This window comes from Pinus tabuliformis, chromosome 8 (genome assembly GCF_031772625.1).
Source record: "Pinus tabuliformis cultivar Carrire ecotype Pingquan chromosome 8, CPIR1, whole genome shotgun sequence".
In the NCBI taxonomy this organism is placed as follows: Eukaryota; Viridiplantae; Streptophyta; class Pinopsida; order Pinales; family Pinaceae; genus Pinus; species Pinus tabuliformis.
Window position 1 is genome coordinate 383934739 of NC_142294.1, and position 13738 is coordinate 383948476.

Sequence of the window (13738 nt, forward strand, 5' to 3'; positions counted from 1 at the left end):
TGTGTGCAAATATCAATAGGTTCTTCTCTTGTCATAATTGCGAAAACTGCAACAAAAATAAAAATGAGCAGCATTTACCTCCTTTTGATGCACATTTTGTTTTGTTTCTTTTATCTTTTCCTTTTTCTCAATTGGAGTGTCTTTTGGTCCCTTCACTGTAAAATCCTCTGGATGGAATTTCGAAGATTCTGCACAGCGCGCATTATTCAACCCTTTCCAGCGTAAAGGCACATGACGGGTATTTAGCATTGCAAGTAAGTACTGAGCAAGGCGATCCTCACCTACAACAGAATCCTTTACAGCTCCTAAATACAAAAAATAAAATAATGGTTTTATGAGCAATTTCCTTGTCATAAAATTGATTTTTGTGAGATCAAAACATTAACGCGATATGAAATAAAACAACATTTCAGCATCCTGGAATTTCATTGGCAAGGGAAGAGAACATCAGTTTAACATGGCACAATTTTCTAGTTTTAACAGCTAAAGATAAACCTTCTGTATTAATACAATCATCTAGCTGTCAGACTTTAATAATTCCGAAGGGATCACCCTTCAGATAAAAACTCACAAACAGCATAAACCTGAACAAGGTTCCCTCAGTAGATTTCGTTTGTAGCAACATCTGTGTTGCACTATGGAGGAGTTAATAAGTTATTAAAATAATTTTACAGTTACCTGTTAAGGCAAGCTTCAGTCCTGTGTCAATGTCAGGAATATTGGGAACCAAAACACCGGGTGTGTCCAGTACATAAATGCTAGGCTGGTGTGCAATCTGTGAGGACAAATTCAACCATTCATTTTCTTTCCTATATAAGCAGATCATAAAAAGTAATTTCATAATAAGCAAGCATATTATAAGCTCTAAGAATCTCGGGCTCTATCCTTATACTCAGATCACTCACCTACCGTCATTCAGTGGCAATATGACTATCCTACATTATTCTAGTGTAGTAGCATTCATGAAAAAATAATAAATCATGTCCAAAGCAAGTGTAAGAAATGGTTAAATTTTTTTTAGAACAAAATAAAAACCAAATTGATATAAAGGATGAAAAAATATAGGATAAAATTTAATGAAAATAGAGATGACACAGGTGAAGAAACAAGGACTGGAGAATAGCAGCAAAGATTATTTGTTGGAATACAACAAAAGGAAACCCCATTCATCAGCCAACAGAAATTATCAAAAAGTAGGGTCAGTTTCTGTACAGGATTAATGTTTGTTCACATTTTTGTGACTCTAATATTGGTCATTAGACACCTTTTCTACTCGGTATATACTACAGGCTTTGCTAAGTGGCAGTATCCACCAGCTAAGGCTTTCATAATAGCTTTGCAATTTCTTCTTCACATTAATAAATTTCAACTAAACAGTTAAAACATCATTAGCTATTTTTAAGAAAACCTTAAAGCCAGCAATATCTTGGGTAACGCCTGGCAAAGGGCCAACAGTCGCTCGCTTCAGCTTCTCCTGTGCTAGAGAAATGAAAGAAATTCAATATAATGGAAGTGCAGGAAAACATCACAAACGAGGACATAAAACAAAAACAAAGCTATAAAGTTATAAACCACATCAAAACCACTGTCCATAATTAAAAAGATATAGAATATTATAAATCATGCGTTTGGAATTGATGAAATAGCAATACCTGCAAAACGCATACGAGAAATCTGATACATAGAATTAATGAGAGCAGATTTTCCAACATTTGGAATTCCAACTACAATGACCAGTAGTGTAGGATGCCTTGAGATTGCGTCCCTTAATTGTGACTCCACTTGGCTTAACAGCTGCAAAGCAAATATTAAAATCAAGAAATGGTTTGCAATCAAAGGCAGTCTTAAGCATAAATTACTGCCCATGTTTAACAAAAAAATCTTCAATCTTGCATCAGGCAACAATAAGGGGGTTACCATCATTGCAATGCCCCATTTAAAGCTAAAATTGACCCTTGGCAATAACCTCTTTCCAAAATACTCTTAAATACATGCACCAAATCATTAAGTTGAAATTAGCAAAGACTTTTATTTTCTCACATATCATGATTGGATGCACTTCATGAAGGAAAGACTAATAAGTTCTATGGGAAAATCTCAGTCATTTTGGTAACTAGCTAGACCATTTTGGTACCATTAGCCTGAGGAAAACAAAGCAAAACAAATATTCATGTATCATTCCATAATTATTAATGGGTACAAAATCACTACATTCGAGTTTCGACTAATCATTCAACTAGACTCAAATTTAGAGGAAAGTTATTTGTACAAAGAAACTTGAAAACCAGAAGCAGTTTGATTAGATCTAACCATCCAATTACTTAGGCATTTGTCACATGCTACCATGGCCACTACTTATCTGTGATCATCTTCTTATAATCATGATCTTGATTGAATCATTATATTGTTTGTCATCCATATCAATACTCAAAGTGGAAAAAACTGGAGGAATCAGCGCACAGAGACATTTTTACCAGCAGGTCCCAGTTTGAAGATTGAAGTCTAAAACCCTCCAAAGGCAGTTTGAAGTATTACACGAAGTTTTCTGGGGTCTAAAACCTTCCAAAGACAGTTTGAAGTATTACACGAAGTGTTGTGGGGTCCAAAATATCTCACTTGCGACAAAACTCTTGGCACTATTCTACACTCAAAGACCTTTCAAATAGTCCAAGAAAAATGTCAAACGGAAACTGTATGCAAAAGTTATGCCACCCGGAAGTTGACCTTCCTGTTTGATCACCATGGTTCAAGAGGATGCTATGTCAACCCCCATTACTCATGGAATAGGGGCTAGCCACATGGGCACTATGACCGAAGACTTTAGAACAGTCAAAGTTGTAACTCTAGTCAAGAGTTGAAGCAGTCAGACTTGCCCCATAGTTGGCTACTACATTGTGTTATAACTAGTTCACTAAGAGGAAAAGGGATTCCACTCTGTTCAAGTGCATTTTGTTCCATAATAGAGCAAAGTAGCCAAGAGTAGATAGAGAAAGAGCAGAACAGAGAAGGTTTGTGTTATATAACAGCCCACAGGCCACAAGACTCGGTTAACTCCATAGAGTGTGTCTTCTCCTTTGTATTTGCATCATTTCCATTCTAGACAAAAGACAACAGAGCAACCTCATCTTCCAAATAGGTTTCCTCCTATAAGGGTTTCCCAGAGCATATCTTGGTCCTCTGAAGTAGTCTGATGTGTATACATACTTTGTTCGTTACATTGGTATCAGAGTTGTTCAATCCTCTAGCCGCTCAATTGCTACACAGAGCCGGTCTGATCCTGCCTTTGGCCATAACGTATTCGTCAAGTTCGTTATGGAGCGATTGAGGCTTTTAGTCACACAAGTAATTGGAGGATCTCCATTTCGCTGTCAGGTTTTTGGCCATTTAAAAAAAAAAGGAAAAAAAAATTAGAAAAAAACCATAAAAATAAAAGGTTAAAATATATATATATATATATATATATATATATATATATATATATCTAAGTTACCAGGATTCGGATACGGATACGGATACGGATCCGGATCCGGATCCGGATTCGCTAGTTTTTTGAAAATCCAGGATCCGGATACGGCAAGGATACGGCAAGTACAAAAAATATAATAATATTAAAAATATAATAAAATTAATAATAGACACAAAATCATCCATTTATATATATATATATATTAAAGCTAAATCATTGTCATTCATTTTGTGCTTTTACCATATATTCAAGTTCATCTTTAATTATCTCTTCAAATTAACAAATTGTTGTTTTTTAAGTTTGCATTCATAAAACACCATCATTAGTTTATGCCCACACACCTATATTTTAAGATTATTAAGACAAAATTAAATTTAAAATTATATCTATATATCAATATGTATATTTAAATTTGTATAAATTTTATATATCATTTTAAATTTTAAATTAATTAATAAAAATTAGAAAAAAAAATTATTTTAAAATAAAAAATATATGCTCAAATTCCAATCTATAAGTCAAAACTAAATTATAAATAAAAACTAAATTATAAATAAAAAGCAATATAATTTAAAAAATACATACCTATATTTTAAGTTTATTAAGACAAAACTAAACTTAAATGTAACTGCAGACGTCTATAGTGGGTTCCGAATCTCAATACACCATTACATTAGGTAATAAGTCTATAGTTACATTATCGCAGACGTCTTAATGTAACTTAAATGCGTGATATACCATTGATCTCGTAGCGTAAAGGGAATGACCACTAATCTCGCAGACGTCTGCAGTTACATTATCGCAGCACTATAAACGATAAACTTAAAACTACACGTCTGCAGTTACATTAAGACCAACACTATAATGTAATAGTGTATTGAGATTAAATTTTAAATTAATTAATAAAAATTAGCAAAAAAATTATATGTTAAAATCTCAATCTATAAGTCAAAATATAGCTCGTAATAGCTCGTAAAAGCTCGGGTCATGGGTCATAACACCGCAACTAGGGCAACTTTAAACCCTGCCGGCGTGCTCGAAACTCTACACGTTTATTAATCCGCCACGTGCCGGTTCTTGGGCGTATTTACGCGGATCCGGATCAGATCCGTGGATCCGTGGATCCTGTACCCCAGAGGGCCGGATCCGGTAACTTAGATATATATATAAAAGAGAGAAAAAAAAAGAGAAGTGAGAAAAGAGAAAAAAGTTAAAGGAAAAATGGTTATAAAAAAAACTCTATTTAAAAAAAAAATCTAAAAATTTATGTTGAAAAAAAAAAATTCAAAAAATAAAAAATATTAAAAATAAAAATAAAAAATAAAAATATATATAAAAAAAGATATATAACACAAAAAACCAAAAAAAGAGTCATGACTGCACAGTCGTCTTTTGTAGTCATGGCTGCTGACAACTGCCAAAACCGCCAATTGTTTTTGTTGTCGCGCTTATGACCTGCAGCGGCAACCACTGTCACTTCTGCCAAAGCAATCCTACAACCGGCTTCTTGGCCATAGTCAACCATTCCTCGCTCCGTCCTCATTGTCCGTACATCGTTTTTTCTTTTGCTCCACGTGCACAATCCCTCGCAACAATACAGACTACTATATCTATACTTGCAATATGTGTCTGTGCATGCAACACAAAAATTGGCACCGTACAAATCCGTACGCTGCAATATCCATATTGGACATCAACGGGTAAGAGGAGAAAAACACGTCCCAAGTTATCAATGCGTTGTATAGCGCAGACATCGATGCATATTGGAAACTCATCAAACCATCAGGAAACTGCCTTATTAAGTGTACTGGCCAAGTCTAGCTTTGACATGGTCGTTGTGTGAATTGACTCATTTCCAGTGGGAAAAGTGGTTTCTCTTCATTTCCAATTTTGAAAAGGATTAGAAATAATCAAAATAGTTCAAAACAATTCAACGCACCTCTTGGTTGTTGATAAATTAAAGAAAAGGTTTAATTCATATTAATTAAAAGGAAGTGAGTGATTCATTCAAAGAAAAGGGGTGAAAGATATAAGTAAAGAGTAAATATTATTCAACAACTTATTATTTGATTATATATATAAAGAAGATTATCAAGAAAAATTATTATAAAAGAAAAAGAAAAGATTTGAAGGTGATTTTAATAAAAAGACCTTAAAAGAAGTAAAGAGAGGAAATATTTCAAATTCAAAAGGGATTCAATCTTTAAAAGATAAAAATAAAAAGATGATTTCCACAAAGAACAGTGGTTTCTTTTCAAAATGTCTTTTTTGTTTAGATGGATATTCTAATTGTCAAGAGTCATCCAGAAATAAAAATGTGGTTTGCAAAGAATGTTCCAAAACTTTTACCTTAGTCAAATATGTAAGTGATGCACAAAAACAATCAATCGCAAGAGATATAGAACAATTAATGGCAATATTTAAGCGACAACATGCAGATTTTAATAAGGAAACAAAGAAAATGGAATCCAAATTGCAAGTGGAACGCCCATCATCACTCCTACAAAACGATGTAATCCAGTGTACCAAGAAAGTGCAGTTGGAAGATCAAGAGAAAGACAAAATAACCAAACTTCGGCAAAACAAGAAAGCGTTACAACAGGAATATGAAGATCTTGTGGATATGCATTACAAAGAAGTAATGGAAAAGGACGAAGAAATTTCTCGCCTCAAGGACCACGTTGAAAAATTAATTGCACAAGTCAAGAAGACTAAGGTCACAAAGAAGGAACTCAAGAAGCACTTATCCGAACAAGAAGAGGAAAATTTACATTTAAAGAACCTTAATAAAAATTTATTAGAACAAATCAAAAGTTTAAAAGATGAAGAGAAGGATATTAAGGCTAAAGTCAACAATTCAGAAAACGAAGAACTTTCACGTCTAAGGAATCATAATCAAAACCTTCTTACGCAAATAAAGAAGCTTAAAAGTGACAAAAAGTCGCTAAAAGACAAGTTAGAACAACTTACTCAAGAAGTATCGAAATTCCCAGTCGTAACAGTCCAAGTTGAAGATAAGGGAACGAATATTGATCCAGTCAATATCACAATTCAAGAAGAGGATAAACCAGTTGAAGCGAAGATGTACTCAGAAGTTGCAGTTCAAGCAATGGAAATTTCAAGTGAAGATTTCACAATTAATCAAGTGACTTTTGTACCTGAAAGAAATCAAATTCCTTCAATAAACCACAAAATTACCACAAACAAATTGAGAGATCACATCACAAGAACTCCTTATCGCCATCCAAATTATAAAAGCAGATATCTCAACCAAAAACAAGTGACTTATGTTCCTAAGAACGTCGATGTCACCATAATTCAATCTTGTGATAAAAATCCATCTCAAGTTTTTAGTAACTGCAAGATTCCACAGAAGATTGATTTAGGATGGTCAGATCCCTTCTTAGTGTGACAGTTTTATTTATCTCTTAAAAGATCCTATCATCTTGTATCAACGAAGATGACAACTCCAAGAATTCGAAGAGCTCCAAAAGATGCAAAAATATTAAAAGAAAAAGAAACAGATGATACGCCTTGTCAACAATAAGATTTGAGGACAAACCTTTTTGAAGAGGAAGGCAATTTTATGAATAAAATATAAATATAATAATAATAATAAGGAACTCAAATCAAAATGCAGTAGGAATGGGAAAGTCCGCTCTAGGTCAGTTACCCCAATTAACTGCTATCAAAGAAGAAATCCCTGAAACAGTGGGTATTGGACCACAGTTATCTATTGTCAAAGAAGAAATCCCTGAAACAGTGGGTATTGGACCAGACTTTTCAAAAGGGCCTCCTGCCAATGTCGATGCAGTGACAATAGCTCAGAGTGCAAGGCATGGCCACACTGACCAGGCAGATCCAACACTCCAAATCGTCCAGCATGCCCAAGATTCATCTGATATTCTTGCACCCTCTGGGAATCGTGAATTTTGGAAATCTTGGAACATTGATGTACCATTATCTTCAGCTAAAGATGAAGAATTGGCTGAGGTCATGGTTTGAGTTCGTTCCTCGTACCTTCAATCAAATGCTACTTCTCATCAATGGGCTCTGGGAGCTGTAGCGGAGCTGTTGGATAATGCAATGGATGAGAGAGAAAATGGAGCCACATTCATTGCAATTGACAAAATAAGTAACCCACGTGATAACTGTCCAGCATTACTAATTCAAGACAATGGAGGAGGAATGGATCTAGACTGTCTGAGACGATGTGTCTCCTTTGGTTGGTCTTCCAAAAAGTCTAGACATGGAAAATATGGAAATGGTTTCAAGATGGGTACAATGCGATCAAGGGCCAAAGTTACACGGCCTGGGAAATCTCGTAGTTGTCAAGATGGTTATGCTTTGAGGACTTCCCTCAAGGCTAAAGATGGAGTGTTATATCCTCTTGAAAAAAGCTTTTTCTTCTTGCCTAAACCCCCGACACTTATTCTTCATGAGGAGATTGAATATTCTAAGTTTGAGAAACATGGAGCAGCTGAGATTAGTTATTTGTCTGCCTCGTCGGGTTCAAAAATACGAATGGGGCCCATACGATGCATAAATTGTCTGCCCATACGCTTCATACGCTACCATCCGCCAAACCCTACCTCGAACCCAATCCTCCCCACCATTTCTATTCCGACGAATTGCAAGGCTCAAATACTATTAACGCTAGGGATGACAGGCATATTGTGAACGTTTGTTGGGAGATAGTTAAGCTTGCGAAATTACAAGTATCATGCAGGACTAGGTTCTTGATATTGATATCACACAGCCCCTTGCCAAGGGTTTCGGTGCCATACTGCATAAGGTTTTCTTTGGCGGCTGCTACAAGAATGACATGCCCAGAATTGTGCGCATCGTGGAGGCCATGAATCATATTCCACACTTCGGTATTTTCTGACATCCTCGGCCAATCCATTTCATTGACTCGACAAACTCCATTCCTCTATCCCTGTTGTCTGTGTTATCTGCTAGACCTAGCATTGTCTCTCATCAACCCAACTGCCATTCCAATAAGACAATCTCCGCCGTTAAACAACATGTCTGAAAGTCAAGCGTGACCTCTGTCAGTCACATCTATTTTTTTTTAATTTCGATTCGTTAAAAAAAAATAACCTTAACATAGTTTGAAATGGGTTGATAATCATATATATATTATTAAATATAAACTATATTAACTAATTTTAATATGGTTATATATATTAATATATTTATTTGAAAGATTATTTTAAAAAAAGAGTTATAGATATATATAGAGTTATAAAAAAAGATGGAGTTATTTAAATATATATTAAAAAAAAAATATTAGAGTTATAAAAAAAATTGGAGTTATTTAAATAAATAAATATATATATATATATATATATATAATCCAAGTGAATATTACTGATAAGCTACATGACGAAACGATGACAAGATTATATATATCGAGATGAAAAACACTATGTGAAGAAAATCGACAGCATTAAAGCTTTGAGAACAACGCTTTCGAAGGAAAGGGCTATGTTATGAATATAATTCATAACAAGTAAATGAATAAAATAAATGTAAATATAACATAATCAAATATTGATTATGTTAAATAGTCATTAAGTTAAGTGAAAAGGCATGTCTTTTAAATGTAAATATAACATAATCAAATATTGATTATGTTAAATAGTCATTAAGTTAAGTGAAAAGGCATGTCTAAAAGACATGCCTAGTCACGAAAGGACACCTGCTTAGGTATATATATGCAGGTCCTCATTGTAACAATCATCACTTATACAATTTTATATATGATAAATTATTATTACAAATACCTTCTGTGTATTTTTACATTCAAGCCTTCAAGCTACCAGTTTTTATGCTTCAGACGGACAGGGCAACAAGCACTGTAAATGGTTGGCGGATGACAGCGAGGAGCGGCGTTGGACGGATGCAGGGCTGTCGCCAGTGGAAGGAGGTAAGTTGTTGCTTTTTTAATTAATCTTAATTATTATTATGTTTTTTAATAATATATATTGTTTTTTTTCCTATAGTTTTTTTTGGATTATTTTATTTTTATGAATTCTTTTATTCGAATTAATTTATTTTTACTCTTTTAATATATATAGATATACATACCTTTTTTTATATATTTTTTTCTTGACTTTGATCTTCTTCTTTTTTTATTTTTTTTTATCACAATCACTCTTTCTTTCTTTCTTTCTTTCTTTCTTTTTAAATGGCCAAAGGCTTGAGGATGAGACCTTAAAATGGAGAACCTCCAACTGCTCTGGCTAAAAGCCTTGATTGAAACAATAAGGAACTTGACGATTACTTGATGGCTACAGGGCTGGTTATTAGACAGCGTGACTCTGATACCAATGTAACGACGAAGGTTCATATACCTACAATAATCTTCAGAATACTTCGAAAACAAAGACAACAATTGTAGGACAAGTAACTGTATATTGAATATTATAAAAGAATTGATGAGATCATGAGAATACAACTAAGGGTCTTGTATATATACCCAGGAAGGTACCCTTTCACAAAGGGCTATGCCTTTAGAGACATGCCTTTTCAATAACTAATCACAAGCTAATTATTATGATTATTATTGTTTACATTATTTTTTATTATTTTTCTATAAATTATATTCATAACAAATATATTCTTCTTTGTCTTGTAAGTGCAATATAATGCTATATTTCTATTCTAATGGATGTCTAATGCATGGAATTATTTTCTTATGGTGAAATAATGTGCCCTAATTAATGCGAATCAATGGAATCATCGAAACTATTGGAGATTTTTGCGTGTTACTCGTTGGACAAAGAATGAATGAATATTCCTAAGGGATAATTTGTATTTGGATCCTTGAAACTCCATAATAATTGCCATCGAAGTGTAAAAGTCTAAAGTTGTCGTGTAGTTGCATCCATAGAAAGGGAAGTTGCTTCTTTAAGCCTCCTTGAAGAATGAACTTTGCCGAGTTGAGATCATTTTGACTCCAATCCTCCCAATTGCTAGGCATTGGTCCTAGATCCTTGGTGATCACATTAACTCAACAAAATATCATTCTTCACCTCTTTTCTTACTCTTTTCATCGTCCACCTATAAGGATAAAGAGATTTTCTAGGGCTTGGTGCGAAATTTTCTTGGGATTCCGTCCAGACAAATTTCTTCACGTGTGTCTCCTCCAGACATCTTCTAGTTTTGAACGAAATCCTGTTAATTTTTATTATGGCTATATTGTTCTTTGCTTTGATAATTGCATTTCAACATTTGCATATTAAATTCACCCCATAGCAACTTAACATTATTCATATTTACAACATTATTCAGCAACATATGCAATTATATAGAAAGAACATCATCATCATCAATGCAGTGGAACATAAAGGAACAATAGAAGAAAAGCATTCACACAGAGACACCAGGATTGGACGGAGACCAAGGCAAAACCCACTATGGGGAAAACACTTTCAAATTCTTCTTCTTATTAGATTGTCATTGAATGATTCAGCAAAAGAGAGTAAAATGATCCAGATCTTCATCCATACAAATATCTAGCCAAATCAACTAAACAATATCATGAGATGAACCCAATAATGCCAATAATCAAAACCCTAATTCAGAAGTCTGCGATCAACTGTCACTGTCTGCAGTCAATAGCCAAACCTTGCGGTCAACGAGCGAAATCTACAGTCAACTAAAAAACCAAACCCTAGGTCCCAATCGCACCCATAAAGTAATGTGCGTGCGGCTGAAACCCTCCAGCTGCATGCATGAGCTTGCGGTTATGACCGAAATCTGCCTATGTAATGCCTACGGTCGGAAACCAAAAGCTCTAGACACGTGTGAGCTTCAGACCCTGCAATCTCGGACTTGTGCGAGCGAACTTTCCACAAACTATCTCAGACCTATGCGAGCCAAACCAAAGAAAGAAGAAGAATGATCATAATGATGATGTCCAAATGAGGTTGAGGTCACTTGTATTTATAGCCTTCCAAGGGGATCCAATTTGCTTTAGGGCCAACTTGATCAAATGTGCACATGTGGGCTTTAATTCAAAAATACACTTTCCGTTATCCAAATTGAGCACTTCAATAATCAAAATTGATCCTCTCAAAAAGAGGAATCTCGTCTCATGGTTGGAATTTGTCACTGAGCTGCAAAATTAACACTCCCTCTCAGCTAGGGAGAAATTCCAACTGCATCATGTCATCAACGGAAATATCAAATTATATCCTATCTCAAGTATCTTGTCATCAAATGTAATCATTACTCATCTTGGTTCATCTCTGCTTATCCCTGTTGATCTCTTGATTGTTCCTGCTCATATGCTAAACATTCTTGAATCTAAAAGAAGAATTTGACATTGGATGGGAGCCTAAGCTACCACCCTCTATCATGTCGAAGAGCACATCTCAATCCGAAACAATATCAAGGAGCACATCTCAACCTGAAACTACATCGGGGAACACATCCCAACCCAGAATCACTGCCAGTGGGGAACCCAATGCTAACACCTGAGAAACATCAGAGAGCTTATCATCAAGGAATACATCTCAACCTAGAACCACATCGGGGAGCACATCTCAACTCGGAATCTCATGGGGGAGCTAAAAATCTTCAACCCCATATTAAGCAATAGGTGATATAGGGGAGCACATCTCAACCCATCCTATTGCCCATTGATCTTCCCAACAATGACCCTCAAGAGTCATGTGGTAGAACACTTGCATCATAATCAGCTTGGGTTGTACACCCACAAGTACACTGTCAACCCATTGGCCAGACAGGGAGCGGTATTCCCAGCAAGCCCAGCGTGTGGGTATGATGCCAATTGGGGTATACTCTACATTGACCAAGACAGGGGAGCTAACATCTCTGACCCTATGGTTGACAGATAGGTGAGCAACATCTACAACCCTATTGTCCAAAGATCCCTCAACCCCAAGAGCCCTCCATCTCAATTCCTCACCCTGAGAGCTCAAACACGGGGGAAGAATTGGCCCAATGTTCTCAATTAGTCATGCTCTTTGTAGATCAGAATCATATCATCGTGCTTATATTTGGTACATGTTTAATCATCATGTCACAATCGCAGTTGTATCTTGTTCATGCAGGACATCAAATCAAACATTATATCAAAAAATATATTTCACGAAAAGGATACTTTATTCATCTTCCCTCTCACTGAGGCGGCAACCACAAGCCTAAGCTTGTTTCGTATGTCTCAATATATGAAGAGATCTCTATCCTAGCTATATCTGTGATTCTTTGCCATTCCGATCCCACTCAATATTATCACAATGTATCCCTGTGATATCCAGAACCTGCTCAAACAGCTCTCCAAAGAGGTTCTTCAACCTACCTCACAACTTGTTATGCCAGCAACATCATATTCAACCTCGGTCGTGATTAAAGCTATGGACTTGTCATCAAAATATCATTTCAGGTCTCATACTAAGGCAGCACCCAGATGTGCTCATCTCATCAATAACGATCCCAAACAGCGTCAGTACATCCATGCAGTAAAAATTGATCGTCCCATGCAAATATCTCGAAGGGTGCTCGGGGGCAACTCAATGTGTATGAATAGGCTCAATCATGAATTCACTCAAGTTGTTCTATGAAAAACATATATATATATATATATGGATGGGTGTTCACACAAAACAATAATGCTTCAATCGATTGTTGGTTACCAAGGCAGGTCCAGCAATATCTATGCATAATTCAATCGGAGTGTCCAAGGATTTGCATTTCCACTTTCCGAAAACTCTTCAATAGATTTTCTTTTCCAAACTTCAGAAAGTAGCTCATCATGTCATGATTTGTCATTTCGAACTTCAAAGGCCAACTCCCTCTTACTTTTATCATCAAAGGCTCATTACCTGTCATGAATAGACCATCAATATATAAAACCAAAATCAAAGGCATACCTTGGACCAATTTTGAAGTATAGGTTTGGATTTGCACATCTTCCTAGCTTCACAGCGTAACTGTCAATGCAGACATACCTGGCTCGAGGAGCTTGCTTCATACAATGCTTTCTGCAAACATAACACTTAACCACACCAATATGCTCAGCCTTACACAAATCAGTGTGCAATCAAATCAACCAACTCAGCTTATAGATACCAAATCAAAGCTAATATCAAAGTCAATATCATTGTGACACATTCTTCAAACCAGGTGTGAGGTAGAGCTCACATCCAAATGCTATTGTTATGTCAACAACTTGTTATTAAGCAATGTCAAATTCCATCAGGCCATCATAACATAAATTGTCACTAGATGCAGATGCAT

General features: G+C 35.4%; 1 protein-coding gene across 1 annotated transcript in view; it reads right to left on the reverse strand.

Moving 5' to 3' along the window:
- LOC149235706 (short integuments 2, mitochondrial-like) overlaps positions 1-13738 on the reverse strand; it is a 194314-nt gene that overhangs the window by 67931 nt on the left and 112645 nt on the right. Inside the window, exons 4-7 of the mRNA XM_089372169.1 lie at positions 1653-1794; positions 1409-1479; positions 679-775; positions 79-305 (exon numbers count right to left, since the gene is read on the reverse strand). Coding sequence (XP_089228295.1) covers positions 79-305; positions 679-775; positions 1409-1479; positions 1653-1794 — 537 coding nt within the window. The remainder of the gene's footprint in view (positions 1-78; positions 306-678; positions 776-1408; positions 1480-1652; positions 1795-13738) is intronic.